Source organism: Orycteropus afer, unplaced genomic scaffold (genome assembly GCF_000298275.1).
Source record: "Orycteropus afer afer isolate SDZICR_OR568_19922 unplaced genomic scaffold, OryAfe1.0 scaffold00023, whole genome shotgun sequence".
Lineage (NCBI taxonomy): Eukaryota > Metazoa > Chordata > Mammalia > Tubulidentata > Orycteropodidae > Orycteropus > Orycteropus afer.
Window position 1 is genome coordinate 17,292,781 of NW_006921610.1, and position 23,795 is coordinate 17,316,575.

Genomic DNA, 23,795 nt, shown 5'->3' on the forward strand with positions numbered 1-23,795 from the left:
TTACAGGTAGGCCACACCCCTGGGGAAACTCCCCCTAGACTGACCGGCCGCTTAGGATGCAGTCATGTGATCCATCATGGGAACCACCACTCACAAGTGAAGTCCAGCCAAGTTGACACATCTTCAACTATCACAGTACCCATTCTAAAGAAAGATGATCCCACAGAATGTGGAAATTATGGAACAAGATCATTAATATCACGTGCAAGTAAGATCTTACTGAAAATAATTAAAAAATGATTGCAGCAGTATATTGATAAAGAACTTCCAGAAATGCGAGCTGAATTCAGAAGAGAATGTGGAACAAGGGATATCATTGTTGATGTCAGATGAATCTTGGCTGAAAGCAAAGAATACCAGAAAGATGTTTACTCTTGTTTTATTGACTATGCAAAAGCATTAGATTTGGTGGTGGTTGTTGTTGTTATGTGCCATCAAGTCGGACCCAACTCATAGCGACCCCTCCTTGGGTTTCCGAGGCAGTATCACCACGGAAGTAGATTTTCCAACCTTCCTTCCGAGGAGTGGCTACTGGGTTTGAACTGCCAGCCTTTTGGTTAGCAGTCAAGTGCCTTAGGCACTATGCCACCAGATTTGATGGATCATAACAAATTGTGGATAACATTGAGAAGAATGGGAATTCTAGAGCAGTTAATTGTACTCATGAGGAACCTGTACATCAACCAGGAGGCTGTCATTAGAACAGAACAAGGGGATACTTCATGGTTTAAAATCAGGAATGGAGTGTGTCAGGGCTATATCCTTTCATCATACTTATTCACTCTGTATGCTGAGCAAATAATCCAAGAAGCTGGACTATATGAAGAAGAACATGGCATCGGGATTGGAGGAAGACTCATTAACAGCATGTGACAGCAGACAACACAGCTTTGCAGAGTTGATACTTCTGAGTTGTGGTGTTGGTGAAGAATACTGAAGGTACCATGGACTGCAAGAAGAACTAACAAATATGCCCTAGAAGATTTTAATCTGCAGCTGAAACTCTCCTTGGAAGCAAATATGGCCAGACTTTGTCTTATCTACTTTGTTCATGTTGTCAGAAGGGGTGATTCCCTGGAAAAGTATATCATGCTTGGTAAAGTGGAGGGTCAATGAAAAAGGGGAAGACCCTCAATGAGATGGATTGGCACAGTGGCTGCAATGATGGGCTCAGGTATAGCAAGGATTGTGAGGCTGTTGTAAATGGGGTCTCTATGGGTCAGAGCCGATTCGATCACACCTAACAACAACAACAAGAATGTTTTCCAAGTTCATACACATTATGAAGTATTTTGCAGATTGTTCTTTATTCTTTAATGGTGCATAATATTCCATTGTGTGCAGGTACCATAGTTTGGTTATCTGTTTATGTGTTAATGGGCACTTAGGTTCATATATGGGCATTTTTATAGCACATAAAATTACGTATGTAGAAATATCATCTGCCAAACCTATATATGGTCATGGGTATATTCCCATTCACCTACCCTTTTATTGGTAATTTGTATTGTTCTCAGTGCATCTCACTAAGAAATACCTGATATCACTCTGTCCTAGTATTACTTGTATTCACCTTGGCTAAGGTGGTATCTACTTTAAGTTCTACTTTAAGATTAGTTATAAAGGTGCCATTTTTTTTTTGGTAATTCATATCTAATATGGGGGCTATATGTAATAAATTTTGCCATGTTAAAAACATTGAACTTGCTCAGGTCTTAACAACTAAGAATGTGAATCTTAGCTTGCATTTGTGTGTGGGGAGGAGGGATACACCACAGAGAGGGAGTATTGTTCAATAACTAGAAGCACAAGTTAACATTCATTCTCTTTTAAGGAAAATATTGATTGAGAGTAACATTTTACTGTTCTTTCTGCTAAATCTCATATTTGTAGGTATGCATATCTTCATATTTCAGCATTGTGCATCTCAATTTTAGAAAGGCTTATACTTGGTGATGGTGGTGGTGGTGGGGGCTGGAGATAAATTTGGACAAAGTAGCACATTATCTGGCCATAGATTTTTTTTTTTTCCTCTTTGTGTTAGTTGAGTGCAAAATGAGCAATTAAAAAAGTAAATGTATTTTTTTTTTGTAAGATATTTTTATTGTAAAGAGGTATGTAACAGTAGTACAGCTATATGGGTTTAAAGAAGGATCACTGGGTTTTGGTCTTGTGTATTTCTTCTAGCCCATGAAGAAGACACTTGAATTCCTATTTATTATATATACACTTATTATGTAATCATTCTTCTCATGTGAAAGGCTAGTGCTGCAGATCATATAAACACCTGAAGTTAACCATTTGGCTTGTCAGCAAGGGAGAATTTATAGTAGTTGTAATCATGGTAATAACAAGGTTGATATTTTGTATGTATTAAGTCCGAAGAAAGCATTTGCAATGTAAGTGGTCCATAACCTATTCATATCCATGGTGTAATGATAAACTCTCCTGGCTTAGAAGACCAGGAAGTCCCTGCTTTCCCACTTTCTACCAGTGTGATCTTAGAAGAAAAAAATACTCAACCTTTTTGAACCTCATTTTTTAGAGTTGGAATTAAAGCCATAAGGGTCAAATGATGCTACATTATGTTATAAAGGTGACCTTCCATCAAAATGATGCCATCTAAATGTCCTCAGCTGCTCAGGGACAGTAATTTGTACCTCTTTTGTGTCTGTATATGGTAGATATCTCACTAGTGAAACATTTCCAGGTTGTCCCAGTCAGTTATTGCTCCTTCTTGTACCTGTCACTGTTACAAGCAGCATTCATCCTGATGGGCTGTCTTGTTTGTCTTTTCAGTTCTTCTTGGTCAGAACCAGACACATAGTAGGCATTTAGCAAATGTTTATGGAGTGAGTGAGTAAACAGAGTCTTAGCTCTCATTTATAAACATAGGTAAGCTTTCAGTTTCCCTTTATTCCCCTAAAAAGAGAATTAGCCTTTCATAGTTAATTAGACGAGTGTTTTTTATAAGGGATTTTACTGGTTGTACATTTGGGACCATTAGCAATCCATGAATGAAGAAAAGATAAAACAAGTGTTGCAGGATTCTTTTTTTTATTTTTAAAGTGGGGGGTGGGGGTGGGGGGAGGAGAAAGCATGCCAAGAGAAAAAGACCACACTAGATAAGTCTTGCATAAATCAAAACGGTTTATGTCATAACATGAACATGTGCCATTCCTGCTCATATATTGAATTTCAGTAGTTGGTTGCATAAAGAAGTAAAGTGTAATGAAACTGGCAAGCAAAGTATTCCCCAGTCAGCCTTATCTTTGTTCCATTTGTCCTTCAGATAGATCTTTTCTTGCCTTTTTCAATAAAATCCATCCAGTTTTTTTTTTGCATCTCTCAGTAACTGAGCTGAGGAGACCAATGAGATTCGGGGCTTTTATAGTTCTTAGCAGCTGCTTTTTAAGAGATCAAAACTTAGAATGCTACTACATGGTATTAAGGCTTAACTATTGATGTGTCCCTGTAGGGGATATGTTTTTCTTGGGGTGGGATGAGGGAAGAGGAAAGAAGGGCAAAGGATGACCCCTTCTAGCATGCTCAGAACAGTAAAACCGGATTTCCTTGTTTCCTAGGATCCTCTTCGCAAGCTCAGTGCTTAACCTGACCGAACTGGCTGCCCTTCGGCCTGACCTTGGGAAATTGAAAAAGATTCTGTACTTCCATGAGAACCAATTGGTATATCCTGTCAAGAAATGTCAGGAGAGGGATTTCCAATATGGATATAACCAAATTCTTTCGTGGTAGGTATAGATTGCATCATTATATTTGGTCCATTGCCACTGTTTTCTTTATAGATGGTTAACTTTTAAGTTTGGAGACCTACCATGTGCCTATTCAAAAAAACACTTTAAGGTAGGTGCGGATATGGAAACAAATTTCCATGATAGTAATTACTTGTGCTGCTTAAATATATGTAAGATCACAGCAGATCCTTTTTTAAAAAATACTTATATGTAACAGTCTAATTATATGTTGAAATAATTATCCAACTCTGTGTTTTTCACATTATTCAGAATACAATCATAAGAGTGTCAGGATCTTTCAGCCCTTGACTTCATGATCTGTTGTTTGAGGCAAACTTTTAGAAAAGGGCAGTTAGTCAACCCTGATTTACGTACCATAGTCACTGTATTCAGCTAAAATCAAAATATAAATTTATAAATGAATAGAAAATAAATAAAGCATAACAAGCAAAAGGATTTTTTTCCATTTTTAAAATTTTTTGTTATTGTTATTAGCCACAGAAAACTGGAAAATGAATCTCCTATGTTGTTTTCCCCATTGAGTCTTCTGAAATTGCACAGCCTTAAAATATCATGACATTTCAGAGGTGACTGTCCATCTTCATTGTTACTTCAGCAAAGTGTATTTCCTAAAGCTTAGTTAATGAACGTGGTTAATAGCAACTCTATGAAACAGCTTTGCTATTGGATCCTATTCAACATGACTGCAACAATATTTGACCGAACAGGACTGCTTTCAGTTTGGCAGTGATATGGTACGTTTGCTCACCATTACTAACAGTTATTAGCAACTGGGACTGATGATGTATTTAAACAGATCCACACCTTGGCAAGTGCGTTCCATAGTTTAGGTGACATAGAAAAATAGCTATATGGTAATATTTCTGTGTTTTGAGCATTTTGTAAATGGTTTCCTGCAATCATTTTTACAAGCTGCTTCAATTGTGAAGTAGCAGTGCTGTCAAAAGAGTGGAACTGCTTTACTTCAAATGTGTCATAAAAAAAAACAACTGTTTTAAAATTTCACAATAAAATTAAAATACTTTATTTTATACTGAAATAGGGAATGGAAATATGTTTAAAAAGCAAAAATAAAATAAGTTTGTGCTTTATTAATATGGAAAACATTTGTGATCATTTTACATGTCTTGAATTAGCTTTGTTCTTCTTCTCAGATAATGCTTGCTTATTACTCCTATGAAATCACTGGGGAAAAAATTAAGTCTATTTGTTTCCCTTTATGGGTGGGTTTTAAAGTTAATGGAAATGACACCCACTCATATCAGGGAGGAAATGCACCAAACAGAATACTTCTGTGAACTATCTTAGATCTTTAATTTAGCATAGACTGGATTTTATAAGAATATAAAAAGTTAGGTTGCATGCCTTATAAGGGCAGATAGCTAAAAATTCTTAACTTACTGTCCCTCATCTGCCTCTTTCATAAAAGATTATTTTTGTTCATAGGGAATGTGACTTTAAAGCTTATGCACAGTTTTTTAGCATTGCCATTCTTGAGAGGGTAAACTGATAGACAATCTTGGAGTGAACAAAGTGAATTTGATCATCTATTGGCTTCATAATGGGAAAAAAATGGTTCACACTCATCCAGAGGAAAAATAAAAGTGTCAGAAGCAGTCTTGCTTCCTCAAATGTTTCTTTAGTTTTCTTGCTGACTTCTGCTTTTGTGGCACTGTTAGATTTTTTTCTTGACCGTGTAGCAGTTAAGGACTTTAAAGATGACTGACATAAGCACTCACCTTAAATAGAGGTTTCACTGACCTTCTGACTTATGAACACATGTTGTAACTAAATATTATGACCTCTGGGTCGCTATTACAATATGTGACATATGGTGAAAACAGACTAGCTGTAAAACATCCTTCAACTTTTGGTATATTATTATATTGGTTTCCTTATTGCTTGGTGTTAACTCAGCACTTTCATGGCACTCTACATTCTTTTGTATTACTCACATTGTAATCATCCCCACCCCACCCCAAATTTGTTCTAGGTTTCATCTAGGGGTAAAAAATGAATGGGAAAGCAGTTTTGGGGGGAGTTCTTTGTGTTTCTCAGTCCTGTGGATTTACATATCCTCTTTTCAAATATCTTTTCTTGATCTGTCATTTTCAGTGTGAAATAAAAGTAATGGCTTTATCTATTTAATCTTGCAGACCTTCTGTCAAAGCATTTATGTGCATTTCATTGAGATCCAGTGTCACTGAATCATAGCTTAAAGCAAGAGGGCCATCTTAAAAAAATCAAAGCCTTGATTTATTAAATCAGGTTTTTGATTCATAAAGAGATGTTCAGGCTTTATGCAGTTATCCATGGTTATTGTATGAGTTCTTTAATTTCCAGAAACAACAACTTATAGGCAGTTCTAAAAACTGCTGACATGATTATGATACATAAACTTTGTTTTCACACTTGCTTATAACAATGTATTTGAAATTATTTATGATAATTAAAAATATTGAAAAATAATAGTCTATTAGTCAAAAGTAATAGTCACTATCACATTTTTTCCTACATAATTTTATACTCTTTTATAGATACATTCCTTTGTGTAATCAGTAGGACCTATGTTTTTTTGGGAGGTGGGGGTAGGGACCTAGTGATTTTGATTTCTAGATCCATTTCCACTGATTTATTTTCCTTCATTGACTACCCCAAATATAATGCTGAAGTAAGTTACTTGGAAAGCTACCATACAGTCTTTCCCATTTTGTCCCAGTGTTTTTAAAAAGGTGAGATAATTTGTTGAAACAAGAGTTAGAGTAAGAAAAGGATTTTAACCAAATAGTGTTGAAGGTGTCATACTCTAGGATGGAAATAAGGTTATCTGAATAATCTTTAAGGTAATGAGAAGTACCTTCCTTCTGAGGAGTGGCTGGTGGGTTTGAACCACTAGACTTCTGGTTAGTGGTCAAGTGCCTTAGGCACTGTGCAACAGTAAGAAGTAAGGCAAATTTCTCGGTGGTTGTTGTTGTTGTTGTTATGTGTCGTCGAGTCCGACCCGACTCATAGGGGCCCCTCCTTGGGTTTCTGAGGCAGTATCACTATGGAAGTAGATTGCCCAAACTTCCCAGAACCTTGCCTTCTGGTTAGCAGTCAAGTGCCTAGCATGGTGCAAAAGGATGTTGATCACTGATTTAGAAGCCCACCATGAGTAGGTGGAAAAAAAAAGAAAACAGATGCTGCTGTACTTACTGTTCTTTTAATAAAGAAAGCATTTGGCATCATGGAAAGTATGCTTTGGCTTGAAATCTTACGTGATTCTGTTAAATCATTAATTCCTCTGCTTTTTTCCCTTCCTTCTACTGCCTATCTACCTTTTGTTGATATAATAGTAATAAAACTATTAGAAGCATTTTGATAACTAACGATGGCAAATGCTGTTCTTTGCAAAACTGAGTTGTAGTATGATGTTGTTGTTGTCATGTATCATTGAGTCGGACCCGACTCATAGTGACCCCTCCTTGGGTTTCCAAGGCAGTATCACTACGGAAGTAGATTGCCCCATCTTCCTTCCGAGGAGTAGCTGGTGGGTTTGAACCACCAGCCTTCTGGTTAGCAGTCAAGTGCCTTAGGCACTATGCTACAGAACTCTTATTAATACACAGAGATCGTAAGGTTGTAAAAGTAACTCTGAATGTAGTGTAGCCATTTACTTGGATTTCTCTTTTCCGTTTACAGCCTGGTGGCAGATGTGGTGGTATTCAACTCGGTTTTTAATATGGAGTCATTTCTCACTTCCATTGGAAAATTTATGAAGCTGGTTCCTGATCACAGACCCAAAGATCTGGAAAGCATCATCAGACCCAAATGCCAAGTTATTTACTTTCCAATCAGATTTCCTGATGTTAGCAGGTCAGTGTGTTGGATTCTATTCTCAATATTGTGTCATAAGTTACTATTTGGATTTATAGAAATTGGTGTTCTTCTTGCCAGTTCATAACTTTTCAGTATTAGCTGGATTAGGTTATCCAGCACCGTTTACCATTTTGTGATTTACAAAGATTTTAAATAATCAGATGTCCAACCTATTAGTGAATTGATACTGAGTTCTTTCTTTCTTTCTTTTTTGTTTGCCAAAGCAAGGTCCTTTGACTATTAGCACTTCTTACTGTGTTTTTTTATATTATAGAGATCATCGTCAAGCATTTCCTCAATCATTGCATTTACTGTGTGCCCATTGGTTTATATGTAGACTAATAACTCTTGCAGTTAAATCATACTGCTTGGATTACTTTCATTTCTTATGCTATTTTCTTCTATTTTTTACCTTCCTCTGATTTTTATGATTTCTAATGTCTCAATTAAAACCACTGCCATTGAGTTGATTATGACTCATAGCAACACCCATTGGGTTTCCAAGGCAGTAAATCTTTACAGAAGTAGATTGCCCCATCTTCCTTCTATGCAGTGGCTGGTGGATTTGAACCACCAACCTTCTGGTTAGTCAAATGCCTTAGGCACTGTACCTCCAGACCTTCTTAATAAAGAGTTAATAAGTCTTCTGTAATAAGTTTCAGATGCACTCAAGAATTGCTATTTGTGTTTCTCAGTTACTAAGAAGACATTTTTTATTAACCTTGTTGCTAGACCCACCCTGAATTATCAATGAATGATGTGGCTCAAAGGGAACATTCTGCAATTACTTTTCACTTTTGATTAACCTAGCAAATCTTCTTTTAACTACCACAAGGAACACTATTTCCTGGTGTATAGAAAATTTGCTTCAGTGGGACTCTTACTACCTGGGGATGCTGGTGTCTTGTAGCTGACTACATCTTCAAAAAGAGTTCAGAGACATCTGTTTTTCTCCACCCCTGCAATGAAGGCCGGAAACAATTTAATGTCCATATGTGCCATTCAGGAGGTTAGCATTAGTCTCTATGCTCTGTACTTACGGAATTCATCCTTACTTTGCTGTAGGGACAGTAGCCCGCATCCATACCCCTGATGCTAATTTGTTTGATTGTCTTACTGATTAATATTTCACTGGAGAAAAATCTGCATTATACCAAATCAAGTTAGTGGGTCAGGCAGTTTAAGTTACACTACCTTGCCCAATTTTTACTTAGGGAGTTCAGAAGACAGAGATCCATGCAAATAAAAAGATTGGCTTGCACTCGTACTGCTTATCGTTGTCACAGATTAGATTAAAGTTTATGTCATCTGACTTCTGATTCCCTCTTCTGTTTGCTGCTTAACCTTTCTGTCATTAAAGGTCATTTGTCAAAAGCATTTAATGATTTATTTGGAATTTAGAAAATCATAAAGCTAAATAGAACTATATGTGTATGTATCTAATTTTCTTATGTGTGATGAGAGAATTTCAACTTAAAAACAATAAGTGATAAACTTTAGCTCTGTTATTAGCTAAAAAACAATATGTCTGAATGTTTTTTTTTAATGAACCTTATTTTTTGACGTTTTTCTCATGTAATACATGGGCAAAAATGTGCATTTTAAGTGAATAGATGGTTATAGCACATCTTAATTATTACTACTATAGACTTTCAAATGAATTATATATTTTTAAATTTATATGCATCTGATATATTTCTACATCCTTGTATATTTAATACACCTGTGGCAATTGGATAGTTTATTAATTTGGACTATATTACCATAAAGGAATCTAGCGAAATGGAAGACGGTTAAGAAATACTGTAGCCAAGATAACATTCATAAGCAAAGTCTTAGCCCAGAGTGTTATTTGAATTATTTTCAAATGGTAATTTGCTTTATCCAACCCGTACTCATACAGTGTAAGTAAGTGATTATTTGCATGAATGACAATCATTCTAATGCCTGCAGCCTTGAAAAAGTATTATTTTGTCGAGATGTTGAAAAATATTTAGTAATTATAAAGGCAAAATGACTAAGGTGCTTTTAAAAAACATACTTTTGACTATATCTGTCTTTCTTTATATACAAATGTTATTTGGTCATGGCAAAAATGAAATTGAGAAAAAATAAATCACAATATATGTTTAAATTCTTAACACATAATAAAATACAGTATGATATCAGGGATATTAGTCCAAAAAGGAGGGAAACTTCCATATTTCAATGAATACGTGATGATTTATAGAGTTGTTAGCTGTTAAAATCAGAGCATGTCTGTCACATAGGCATTCAGTTGTATTGGATTTGTGGCACCTCCTACTCCCTATTGCCTTCCTTGCCCTTCCCCTGCCTCACTCCCATAGACCAGAAAAATAGTGGCAAAAGAGATATTCTTGACGACATATGTTAAACATTTTGGGATGTCATGGTGAGATATATATCATAGAAAGCTCTTAAGCACTGGAGGCACATGTACATACATGTATTTGAGTCTTGACCACCACTTACTAGTTCTGTGACCTACGTAAGTGTAAACTCTAGTGTAGGTTCTTTGATGGTATTTTTATATTTACTTTATTACCATATAGGGAATATTGTATAGGGATGATACAGTGACTAGATTAAATAATATATTTCAAATGCTAGCACAGTACCTGGCATATATATAATATACTTTCAATACTCACAGTGACCCCCATTGAGTTTCTAAGCTGGTAAATATTTATGGAAGTAGATTGCCCCATCATCCTTCTGTAGAGCAGCTGGTGGAGTTTGAAGCACCAACCTTCTGCTCAGCAGTCAAATGCCTTAGGAACTGCATCACCAGAGGTCCCTATACAGATTAGTTCATCTTATTAACTCCCAGTTCCCATAACCTGGTGTAGTTATTGCTGGCTGAATATCAAGGACAATCCCTGCCCCTCATCTCTTCTCATGAAAATAAAGAACCACTCTGCCAAAAGGGTAGCCCAATATAAATAAAGACGTTGGTTTATTTATTCTCTTTACACCCTGGCTCATGCCATCCTTTGACCACTTCAGAACCTGCTATACATTGATTGAGCCAGATTTTTCCTTTTGCTCTCTCTTGTCCTAACTGTCCTCCTTCTTTATCATATTTAAATTCCATATTTCCTCATTATACTTAGTCTTTTGCATATATTCTCAAATCTTTTGCACTTCTTACTTTGTACTCGGCAAAACCCCATGCCTGGTTTACTCCATGTCTCTAACCTATTGAATTCCTACACTCACACAACTGAATGTGACTAGAGAAAAACATACAGCCATACTTTTTAGTCCCATTCTAAATAACTTCTGAGTTCTGGTGGCCTGGCAAGCATACCACATTTCCCCTCTTCTAGAAAACGAATCATGCCTTCTCCTGTCTCTTGCAGTCTCCAACAAGAAAGCTTCTATTTTTATTCTCAGCTGTTGACTAAGAAAATAGGAAAAATCAAAAGAGAACATTAATAAGCTGCCACTGCCACCTCTGCTCAGTTACAGTGTCTGCATCTTCACACCTGTTACTATGAATGAACTGACCATGCTTCTATCTGAGGCCACTTTCTTCACTTCTTTATTAGTACCCATCCTTCTTGCGTAATCAAGGACTGTTTTTCTAGCACTTTTTCTTTTCTGTTCTGCATCATCCATTTTCTTCTCTTCTGCATTATTCTTATTTTCCTTTTTCTGGATCATTTCTATTGTTGTTGTTGTTATGTGCCATCGAGTCAGACCCGACTCATAGCGACCCCTCCTTGGGTTGCTGAGGCAGTATCACTATGGAAGTAGATTGCCCCATCTTCCTTCCAAGGAGTGGCTGGTGGGTTTGAACCGTCAGCCTTCTGGTTGGCAGTCAAGTGCTTTAGGCACTATGCTACCAGAGCTCCTATCATTTCTATTAACATACAAAAAATGTTATTTCTTACTTCTCTGAAAAACATTTTCTCTTGATTACACTTCTCCCTTCTACTTCTGCCTCATTTCTCTCCTAGCTTTTGTAGCAAAATCCTTAAAGGATTTTGTTTGTATTTACTGGTTCTAGTTTGATCCCTACCATTCTGTCTTGAAGCTACTCTACAGAAGCTGCTTTAGGTAAAGTCTTTGATGACTTCCACGCCTTTAAACTCTGTAGTCCATTTTCAGTATTCGTTTTCCTTAACATCACAGAATTTGCACGCGATGATACATTCTTCAGTTGGTTTCTAGGACGCTCAGTTCCCTGATTTTCACACAGGCTGCTGCTTCTGAGACTCCTGTGCTGGTTCCTCCTTTTCACCCTGCCTGACCTTTCCACCTTGGGAGAAGACTTTGACATTCTAACACTTAAGGGTGTGGTGGAGGAAGAACCCAACACTAAATTAGAAAAAATGATAAAAGAACCAGGGGGTCAACAGTGATAGAATAGTCCTATGGAACAAAGGAAGAAGGGTTTTAAGGAGAAGATCAGTAGTAAATTCAGAGGAGTAAGGGTAAGATGGTGACTAAAAAGTGTCCTTGAATATGACAATTTTGGTCAATGGTGCCAACCCTACATTATGTTAACTCACAGAAAAGTTTGATATGTTCTTTGTGGCAGCCAAAAAACTTTAGAATTTAAATTTGAATGATAGCACTTTTTCTGTCTCTCTCTGTGTCTGTCTTTCTCACACACACACATACACACACTCCCTCTGCTCCTCACTAGGGGGATGAAGGCACCAAAGCCCAGAGAAGTTAAGTATCTCCCAGCAATCATACAGCTAGATATAAACAGAAGTGGAACTCCAAGTCTTCACCCCGTGTTCAGCCCACTATGTTATTGTAAATGCAGTTTTTAGATTAGAGGTCTTGATTATATGATTTTCCAACTGACAGCAGATTAGCAGCATCAAATTGGGGGTGTGATAAAGGCAGGCTTACTGACAGCAGTAAAAAATGACAGTTGACTGACAGCTTGACAACAAGGAGGAGAGAGATAAACTATTAAAATATATATATATTTGAAAAGTGAAAAAACATAGCAGCCAGGAGCCATTCTCTGGCAGGACAGGCAACCCGGCACATTGAACAGCCCCTACAGACATTTCTCCATGAATATACAGCATGTACATCAAAAGGATGTGTGTACATCAAAAGGATTAAATGGTGGCCAACAAATCTTTTTTAGGAATATAAGGCACTTCCTCACTTTGGCCAAGAATTCTAAATGATAGCATTGGAGGTAAATATTATCTCTTACTCTAGGATGGACAGAAGCCGTATAATTCACCTAAACAATGATAATATACATCTCAACCTTTTCTTATGCAAGTGTAATGCCCTTAAGCTTTGGAAATATCAAGGATAAAGGGGACAATTCAGTAAGCTACCTTTTTCAGATCTTCCTAATTAGAGCTTTTTCATTGACCAAATTTCCTTTTTTTTTTTTGGCTGGAATGCATGCACACTACTTCTGTATTGAAAACCTCTAGTCTTACCAGGTGATTGGTGTACAAAGCAAATTTTGTAATATTAATACTGGGGGTTAAATATGATCTCAAGTCTTGGTGAGATGAGATTCATGACTGGGATATTTAGCAAATAGACTATGCTGTGTGAAAGGATTTAGATCATCAGATCAACAATTGAAGAAATTGTACTGTGCATTTTAAGAAGGCTTATTTCATATGGATCTCCATGGTACTAAAGATGAGTGTGTGGTAGAGTGAGATGAGGATGGAGTCCTTCAGGTTTCTGAGCTAGATGGTAAAAACAAGCCAGTATTTTCCTAATCTAAATTATATAATTGGGCTGAAGACGGTCCTAGCAGAACTAGGGAAATTTAAATATGTAGATCTTTGTGCTAGTTTTGTTCTCATGAAATCAGAACATTTGAGGAATATGCAACTTGTTTTCTGACAGTGTTATCTTTAAAAGGTAGAACTAACCCCCACAGCTCTTACTGATATTTACTTTATGTCATGCATCATGCTAAGCAATTTTATATGTTTTATCATTTTATGCTTCTAACAACTCCACAAGGTATTTCCCATTTATAGTTGAAGAAATTCAGGCATAGAGAATTTAAGTAACTTGTCCAAAGGTGCACAGACAGTAAAGGTATAACTAGGAATCAAACACCTTTTCACTTTATTTCAGAACTCACACTCATGGCAGTCTTACTATACCATCTTGCTCCCAAAGAGAGGTTCTGGTTCCTCGTGCTTAATTCACAACAGCAAAGAACAATGGGTTAACGAAATAGAATTGACAGGAATGTTGGATGAAAATGGGCATGCTCCAGTAATGTGGCTTTAGAAAGTAAACTTTTAAAAGTCTGAAGAAAGGGGAGCATACATGTGGCCAAAAGTTCTAAAAAAGAAGACAGCTAGCTCAATTAAATGTTAAAGACAGAAGTAGGCTGCATCTGTATGGCATCAGACTTCTTCCATCTGTCTCCCCTACAGAGTTTGGTACTGAAGAATAGCCATGATTTTCATATAACTAGATTCTTCCCAGCCCAAACCCACTGCCACTGAGTCACTTCCCATTCATTGTGACCCTATAGGACAGAGTAGAACTCCCCGTAGGGTTTCCAAGGCTGTAAATCTTTACTGAAGCAGACTGCCTCATTTTTCTTCTGCAGAGCAGCTGGTTGATTTGAACCACCAACCTTTATGTTAGCAGCTGTATCCTTAGCCACTGCACCATCAGAGCTCCTTTAGATTGTCCCAGCTTCCAATAAACTGGACCATATAAGAATGTATTATACAAATACAGTGAATTACAAAGTGGCATCTCACATCCTTGAAAAATATCCTATCTCCCCAAGAAATTTCATCAGGGAACCATGAATAGGGAGTATGAAAGTGGATATCCCCTTCTTTGAGTAGCATTCAGTTGGATTAAAGGTTGAAGAGAGACAAATGCTCAGGTTGTCGAGGCTGGTACTTGTATATATTTTATACATCACTTGTGGCTTTCTAGGTCCCATTATATAGTGAAGAAAAAGTTTAAATTTGTTCATTGTGGTTATATGTAGTTGATGTAAATAGATCAAATAGGTCAAGTATGTATGTTCTCAGCGGAGACCTTAAAAGAAGGTACCAAATTATTTTTTAAACGAGGGATGAGTGCATGATGCTTAGGAGTTTTAAGTTTGGACTTTGGACAGTGGGAAGAACTCTACTTTAGACTTAGGAAGATATGCTTCATTTGGGTTTCAGGTCCAGTTTAGTTACCACAGAAAAGATGTTGCAGCAGCCTTGCTGATGACTGCCTAGGAAAGAATTGTGTATGTTTCAAGGATCATTCACTGTCTCCTCCTATTTTTGACAATATTTTATTGTCAGAGTTGTCAGAGTACAGACAACAGTGGATTTTACCTGGGAGTTTTCTCATTTTGTAGTAGATTTTACATCCCCAGAAATTGGACATAAAGAAGAGCCCTTTACTGTAGTTCCAACATTATTGGCAGCAAAGGAAGGAGGGAAGAGATGTTGGTCATAAGGGATAATCTTAATTTATTGAAAACCTAAAGATTCCTCTGCATGTTTTTCTCTACCACCTTTTCCATGTAGCTACAATGTGAAGCCAAAATAGAAGTTTATGGACTTTGTCTAACTGATTTAGAAACAAAAATGGGGAATTTTAAAAACAGTGTGAAAACTTTAAATGAAAACTCTCAGGCTGTGCAAACAAAGGCGAGGAGCCTAAGGGCTTTTTGAAGAATTCTTATTAAAGAAAACACTATTTTACATTGCAAAGCAGATGTGTCAGAAAACAACAGCAGATCTGTAATTTGAGAATTTGCGGATTGATGGGACAGAAGGCAGCCCCCCATGCCTCCCCACTGAAAACTTTTTGTTTTCTTCCATCAAGAGTTCTGCTTTTGGGGGGTTGCCAGAAAACACCTTAATCTTCTTACCACATGTGGTCATATTTCTCAGATATTTTGAGAAAGCATTGGTGTTAGACATATTAGTAAAACTACTGTCTTTGCTCTATAAAATAATAAAATGGGAACTGGCTCTTGAATATTAATCTATGTCTGAACTAGAAGAGAATTTTGACGTTTACAAATTTAAGCATATCCGTGTTCGCTAACAATTATTTTGGCACTTTAAAATGAATGCAAAATTGTTTTCTTTGAATATTATTTTGCAAAGGTATTACATAACATCATTGTACTAGGAAAAAAAAAAAAAACACCTTTCCAATGTTTAATACCACACATTGTCAAGCAATTTCCTTTATATGTGATCCAGTTCTTTTATGCTATATTAGATTGTATCCATCTTCTTAGTATCCTTGTTAGAAGAGAAAATATGTGACAAAATCTCTTTGTTGGCCTGACCTTACATAGAATAAACTCTGCTTACTCAGAATGTTTTTTAATGAAATGATCATCCTTGTTAATACCTAATTACAAGTTAGATTTCCGCTGTTATCAGTTTGTGTCATAGCAACATAAAGTGAGTGCTTCTTCTTCCCATTTCTCCAAAAAAAAGGTGCTCTGAATTCAGCAGCAACAAAAACTCTGCCTTTCTTTGTAGGGAGACTTACCCCTGCTCTCCCCAAGCATGGAGAATATTATACTTGATTTTACATCAAAGACTCAATGTCTTTTTTTTCTTATATACTTACAGTCCTTCACTGAGAGAAATCTAGGAGGCAAGAAGCAAAGGCCAGAGACCACAGTGCTGAGAAATAACTGAATTTCAGAAAACATATTCCACTAGAGACGACATCATCTGCCCAGAAGGAGTCATGGAGCAGAGCTACTATAAAATAGGGAAGAATAAAGGACAAACTAAAATCACCAAAAACCAAAAAACCAAACTCACTGCCGTCTAGTTGATTCCAACTTCTAGTGACCTTTCCTTGGGTTTCCGAGGCAGCATCTCTACGGAAGTAGATTACCCAGTCTTCCTTCCGAGGACTGGTGGGTTTGAACCACCAGCCCTCTGGTTAGCAGTCACATACCTTAGGCACTACGCCACCAGAGCGCTGACTAAAATCACAGTTGAGGGTAATTGAGCAAAAGGTTCACTTAGACTCTTTTCACCTTAGAAGCTCAGACGATAACACCTCACCCAGCTTTCCATTGCACAGTGAGTGACCATCATTTTGAGACATCAAGGAAGAGCATAATAGGTTATATATATACTCTACTCATTATGTGAGGAATATGAACAATGTACATTTCAAATAAATGATTTTGATGGTTAAAGAATTATATTCCATTTTTGGTAATGCTAAATAAAAGATGGGAGTGAGCAGTATGGTGTACAGGATTCCAGTTTGGTGTCCACCGTGTACACCTTTGTTCAGCCTGGGACAAATCACTTACCCTGCCATAGCTTCATATGTGTGTGTGTGTAAGATGGAAATTAAAATAGTACCTACCTCTCAGGTTTGTTATGAAGATTTAGAAAATTATTACAATATGCTTGGCACAATGCCTACAACCTATTTAGTATTCTATATATATTAGTGCCTTTATGAATACTATAAGCAGTACCATTTTGGTTATCTCTTGACAGGCTTCTTGGCAAGTTCAACATGATTGAAAAGTAAGTTGGATCTCAGGTATTAAAAACAGCTTCAAAAGTAAGGGGAGAGAAAATTCTGAAAACCTTAGAACTTCTATGGAACACCTAAAGATTTAAAGTGTACCAGGATCTGGTGGCATAGTGCCTAAGGTATTTGACTGCTAATCTGAAACCTGGTGGTTCAAACCCACCAGCCACTCCTTGGAAGGAAGATTGGGCAATCTACTTTTGTAATGATACTGCCTTGGAAACCCAAGGGGGGGTCCCTGTGAGTCAGGACTGACTCGATGGCAGTGAGTTTGGTTTGGTTTAGGATCCCTATTGTAGTTTATCAGTCTGTGTGATGGCAAGCAAACAGAATAGTGTAGCAGTGTGAGTACTGTGTCATAGAAAAGGAAAAGTCATGTGTGTCATTATCTATATCTGCCTGGCACCTGTGGTATGTACACATTCCATGCTTATAGTAAATGCTGGTGAGTGGGGTGATCAGAACAGAGGTAAATTTAGTTCAGTATTCTATTGAAGAATGCTAAGCAGTGATTTAAAAGTTTTCCATTAAGAAGAAACCAATTTGGAATGTGCCATTGAACATTAAGTTACCAGAATAATCTCTTATCCAGAATGGCTCATTCTCTAAGAAATTCTAGATAGAAGAGACTTTATTATATACAAAGTTCTTTAAAAGCACTCTTCAAAGTAATTAGATAAAATAAAATATACTTAATTGTATAAATGATTTAATTCTTTGAGGTTTTATTTATGCCTTTGTCCACTGAATGTGTATTAAAAGCTTATTATTTGTATAGTAGGAGCTCTTGTAGCACAGTGCCTAAGGCATTTGACTGCTAACCAGAAGGCTGGTGGTTCAAACCCACCAGCCACTCCTCCGAAGGAAGACTGGGCAGTCTACTTCCATAGAGATACTGCCTTGGAAACCCAAAGAGGGGTTGCTATGAGTTGGAAGTGACTCAACAACAGTGAGTTTGGTTTGGTTTTAGTATTTGTATAGTCGTAAGGTATCATGATAGGTATTTTAGGATAAAAGGATAAATTAGATAGGGTCTTTAATATTAAGATTGAAAACTTTGTGTGAGTGATAGGCATTTTCAGGTGACTTTGAAGATCAGAGAGAAAAAGCAATGTGCTTTTTATGGCATTTGAGCTGGACCTTAAAGATTAATTAAGCTTGGACGTAATAAGCCAAATGGCTTATCAGAGCCATGGACTATATGTATATTATTTCTCATCTTTACCAAAACTTTATGTATATTATTTCTCATCTTTACCAAAACTCTGCAAGCTAGGTACTATTATTCTCATTTTTGCAAATGAGAAAACAGGTTCAGGAGGTTAAGCATACCTGAGATCATGTAAGTAGCCAAACTGGCTACAATCTGCTGCTTCCGTTAATGCCATGTTTTTTTCTTGATTCAGGGAAAAGATGATTGGTTGGAATGTGGGAGAGGACATATTGTGCAGAGAGGGAATAGTTATGACCAGAGTTGTGACAGTAAGTAACCACTTGATCTGAAGAAAATTAATCACCTTTGTGTGAATTGTGTGATGAGGTGATAATGGTAGAGATGAGAGTTAAGGCTGAGGAGTTTGGGTATTAGTCATTTGTCAGAGCCATTAGGTTCTGAAATAGAGAATTTGGTATTGATACATAGGATATTGGTGAGAAAGAGAATGGAAAGCAGAGAAACAAGTTTGCTTTTAAAAAAAATTAAAATAGGTTAGAAAAGGGTTATTGAGAATTTGAACTAGGGATGTGGCATACAGAAGAAGGAATACACATAAGTACACTTGTTGTAGACTTGGCAAATTGATGTGACAGTTTTTCAGGTGGAATATAGTCAGAGGTGATCTTGAATTGATTATAGTAAATGGGACAATATTTGTGCTATTGTAATTGAGAAACGGATTTTCTGAGGTAATGACACTGAATTTAGAGTTTTATGTATTGAGTCAGAGGTGTTGGTGGGTCATTTAGATGAAGCTGACCAGGAGGAAGTATCTTTTCTTGCCTCAGTGTCATTGTTAAGAACTTAGCATGATTTGTATATTGATCTACATTTGTAGACGTTGTAGTAGAATTTGCTCCTGTCTCTGACATATTTGATAAGGCTCAATTTTATTTTTTCCAAATAAATCTAGGATATCTATTCTTGTTATTTGTTACTGTTTCATAAAAATCAAGCACAGAATTTACAAAAACATTGTGCCTTTTGAGCTCTTTATTTTTCGACAAGCAGGAGTTTATTGAATTACTTTTCCCTTTGTTTTCACAGAGTTTGATAACTAAGACATTTGGATAGAGAATCACAAGATCAAGTATGGTATGATGAGAGAACAGTGAGGTATAGTGTCTGAGAAAATTGACTTCATGTCAAACAGCTGTGTTTTAATACCTGTGCCCCAGTTGGCTGGTACTGAGAAAGTTGTAACGTAGTGCCTAAGGCATTTGACTGCTAACCAGAAGGCTGGTGGTTCAAATCCACCAGCCACTCCTCAGAAAGAAGGTTGGGCAATCTACTTCTGTAGTGATATCACCTCGGAAACCTAAGGAGGGGTCACTGTGAGTCGGGTCTGACTCAATGGCACATAACAACAACAACAACCTCATTTTTCATCCCCCCTCATATTTAAAGTATGGTGTGTAGTATCAGTCTCATTGGGTTGTTGTGAGAATTAAATGAGAATTACATGTAAAGTACTTTGTAAAATGCTTGAGGCATGAAAAGCAAAAAACCCAAACTCGTTGCAGTGGAGTGGATTCTGACTCATAGCGACCCTACAGAACAAAGTAGAACTACAGGGTATCTAAGGCTATTAACCTTTACAGAAGCAGACTGCCACATCTTTCTCCTACAGAAGAACTGGTGGATTCAAACTGTCAACCTTTCGGTTTGCAGCCAAGAGCTTAACCACTGTGCCAACAGAACTCCTTGCTTGAGGCATTGTGAGCATTATATAAATGGAAGTTGTTGTTACTGTTTTTTATTTTCCTCTCAAAATACTTGTAATGCTTTTATTAACCTATTCTAATAACCTGCTCTTGTTACTAGGTGTCTTTGAGTTGGTTCAGACTCATAGTGACCCTGTGCACGATAGAATGAAACACTGGTCCTGCTGCGTCCTCTCAGTCGTTGCTATGTTTGAGCCCATTGTTGCAGCCACTGTGTCAGTCCATCTCATTGGATTTACCTAGTTTTCTCTGACCCTACTTTAGCAAAGGAGCTCTGGTGGCATAATGGGTAAGGCATTTGGCTGCTAACCAGAAAATTGATGGTTCAAACCTACTAGGTGCTCTGTGGGAGGAAGATGAGGCAATCTACTTCCATTAAGATTTACAGCCTTGGAAACCCAGTGAGGGTTGTTATTAGTTGGAATTCATTTTATGACAGTGAATTTGGTGGGTTTTTTTTTTTTTTTTTTAACCCTCCTACTTTACTGAGCATGATGTCCTTCTCCAGGAACTGGTACCTCCTTATAACATGTCCAAAGTACACGAGATGAAGTCTCACCGTTCTCTCTTATAAGGAATATTCTGGATGTCCTTCTTCCAAGACAGACTTGTTCATTCTTCTTGCGGTCCATGGTAAATTCAGTATTCTTCACTAACAACATAATTCAAATGCATAAATTCTTCTTTGTCCTCTTTTATTCATTGTCCAGTTTTCATATGCATATGAGCTGGTTGAAAATACCATGGCTCGAGTCAAGTGCACTTAGTCCTCAAGGGGACATCTTTGCTCTTCAGCATTTTAAAGAGGTCTTTGACAGCAGATTTTCCCAGTGCAATACATGGTTTGATTCTTGACTGTTGCTTCCATGGTCATTTACTGTGGATCCAAGTAAAATGAAATCCTTGATAACCTCAATATTTTCTGTTTATCATGAGGTTGCTTATTAGTCCTGTTGTGAGAGTTTTTGTTTTCTTTATGTTGAGGTGTTATCCATACTAAAGGCTGTAGTCTTTGATCTTCATCAGTAAGTGCTTCAAGTCCTCTTCTCTTTCACGGAGCAGTGTTTTGTCATCTGCATTTAGCAGATTATTAATTAATCTTCCCCTAATCTTGATGCTATGTTCTTTATATAATCCAGCTTCTCAGATTATTTGCTTAGCATATAGATTGAGTAAGTGTGGTGAGAAGATACAACCCTGGCACCTACCATTCCTGATTTTAAAACCAGTGTCCCCTTTTCTGTTCAAACACAACTTCCTATTGGTCTATGCACAGGTTCTTAATGAGTACAATTAAGTGTTCTGGAATTGCCATTCTTCACAATGTTATCCATAATTCTTTATGATCCACACCGTTTAATGCCTTTGCAGTCAATAAAACACAGATAAACACCTTTGTGGTATTTTCTGCTTTTAACCAAGGTCCATCTGACATCATCAGTAATATCCCTTGTTGCACATCCTCTTCTGAAGCCTCCTTGTGTTTCTGTTAGTTCCCTGTCTATGTACTGCTGCAATCAATTTTGAATTATCTTTAATAAAATTTTACTTGTGTGTGATATTAATGATACTGCACAGTAATTTCTACATTCTGTTGGATAATCTATCTTTGGAATGGACACAGATAATGGATTTCTTCCAATCAGTTGGCCAGGTAGTTGTCTTCCAAATTTCTTGGCAGCAGAAATTTGAAACTTAATTCTAATTAGAACCTATTTCTAATTTATTTAGTTTTCCATATAGCCCAGAACTATACCCCAAATTGTAGTCTGGTATGGCTTCAGTACTTTTAGAAGCATCAGTTAACGCTTGCTTCAAGTCAACCTCCAACTATTTTTTTTTAAGTCCGGTGGTAATCAATCTTTTACTAACTTGATCTTTACTCTAATTGACAAAGTGCCAAAATTCTACTTAGAAATATTGCTAATATTAAATGTCCAAGTCCTACGCTATGTGTGTACTCTTTTCATTTATAGTTTGTGTACAGTACATTTTGGGGCTTATAAGAAGTAGATCTTACACTTTTCTCACGTCTAGCAATGTTTGGATTGCTATTAGCTATCTATTGAGGTACTTCTGTGAGTGATTAGAAACTGTAAGCTTCCCTTTAAGTTTGACTCTTTTTGTTCTTACTGTATTTGACTTACTGTTGCCTACAAATATATTTATTAATCATTACTTCTATGAAACTAGCTTTTCAATAAATATTGTCAGTTTTTATTTTTTGGAAGATTCTAATTTTGTCTATCAGTACTATTAAAAGCACCCAGCACTTTTTGCTTAACTTAGCCAAGGTAATAGTTTGAACTTAATATAGGAAGTTTAGACTATAATTTTCTTTGATTAAAGATAAATTCACTTGTTGCAGAGATACTTCCTTTTTTTTTTCAAAGTAAATCCATATTTTCTTGCCTGTTGTTCTATGCTGAAATCTTTATCCTGTTTCTTCAGCAGCAATGAGGTGAGAATAGTAGCTGCCATCTTGCTGTTCCTTTACTTCCATAAATATATGATGGGCACATATTTAAGTTCATATATAATTAGTTGGCACCAAGAGAAATAGCATTTTAGCACCTCTTCTTTCCTATGTGCTGTATTTTTGTGTATCCATGAAAATACCTTCCTTGTTGTTTGAAATTCAATCCCCAGTTCAGTACTTCCTGTTCTTATTAGCTATTTCTGAGTTCACAAACATGGCCAACAAATTTAAACTCATTTACATGTAGAGAGTTGATTCATCTGTTTTGGACACCAGCCTCATTCAAACTACAGATCCACTCTTACTCATTGACTATTAACTGATACCCAGAGCAGATCAAGTGATCTGGGGGGCTGAGGAGGAGGGACAGTCCATTCAAAACATTTCAATCTATAAAACCAAAATTCATTTCCTAATATAAAGTTCCTAAGTGCATATTATAATTACTTCCCACCAATGGAAGACTGAGTTTCTGTTGCAGGATGTGAGAATGAAAGAACATAAATAAGAGACAATGGGAAAGGTGACTATCTAGAATAGGTGATAGATGCTATTGTTAACAGAAGGGGGAGAGTGAACTCAAAGCAAGTAACAAATTATCTAAAGTTACTGTATTAAACCAAACCAAACCAAACTCATTGCCATCAAGTCAGACCCGACTCATAGTGACCCCTCCTTGTGTTTCCGAGGCAGTATCACTATGGAAGTAGATTGCCCAACCTTCCTTCCGAGGAGTAGCTGGTGGATTTGAACCACCAGCCTTCTGGTTAGTGGTCAGATGCCTTAGGCACTATGCTACCAGAGCCCCCAAAGTTACCGTATGTATATTGTTGTTGTTATGTCCCGTGGAGTTGGACCTGACTCATAGGAAACTAAAATAGGTAAATCAGAGAAAAATGTCAACTATATTTCTGTTGTAATCAAATTGATTTTGTTTCCAATTTTAGGCAGTTGATTTCTTTGTAATGAAAGAATGGAATTAGAAAGTTCCAGACTAGAAAATGTATACAGAAAATTAAAACTTTTTAAATCTTCTAATCCAATTACTTTATTTTTATAGCTAAGGAAACTATAGCAGAGTGGTTTTTACTGGAGGTCATCATGTAGCAGGAGAATCAAACTTTAGACGCCAAGTGAAAAATTCATGAGATTATTAGCTTTGTGGAACCAGATTACTCCTTGTATTAGTAAGTAGTAGGATAGGATTAGCC

General features: G+C 36.8%; 1 protein-coding gene across 1 annotated transcript in view; it reads left to right on the forward strand.

Annotated features, from left to right (window-relative positions):
• Positions 1–23,795, forward strand: part of GTDC1 (glycosyltransferase like domain containing 1) — a 382,022-nt gene that overhangs the window by 113,660 nt on the left and 244,567 nt on the right. Inside the window, exons 2-3 of the mRNA XM_007934950.2 lie at positions 3,585–3,752; positions 7,458–7,631. Of these exons, the coding sequence (XP_007933141.1) occupies positions 3,585–3,752; positions 7,458–7,631 (342 nt within the window). The remainder of the gene's footprint in view (positions 1–3,584; positions 3,753–7,457; positions 7,632–23,795) is intronic.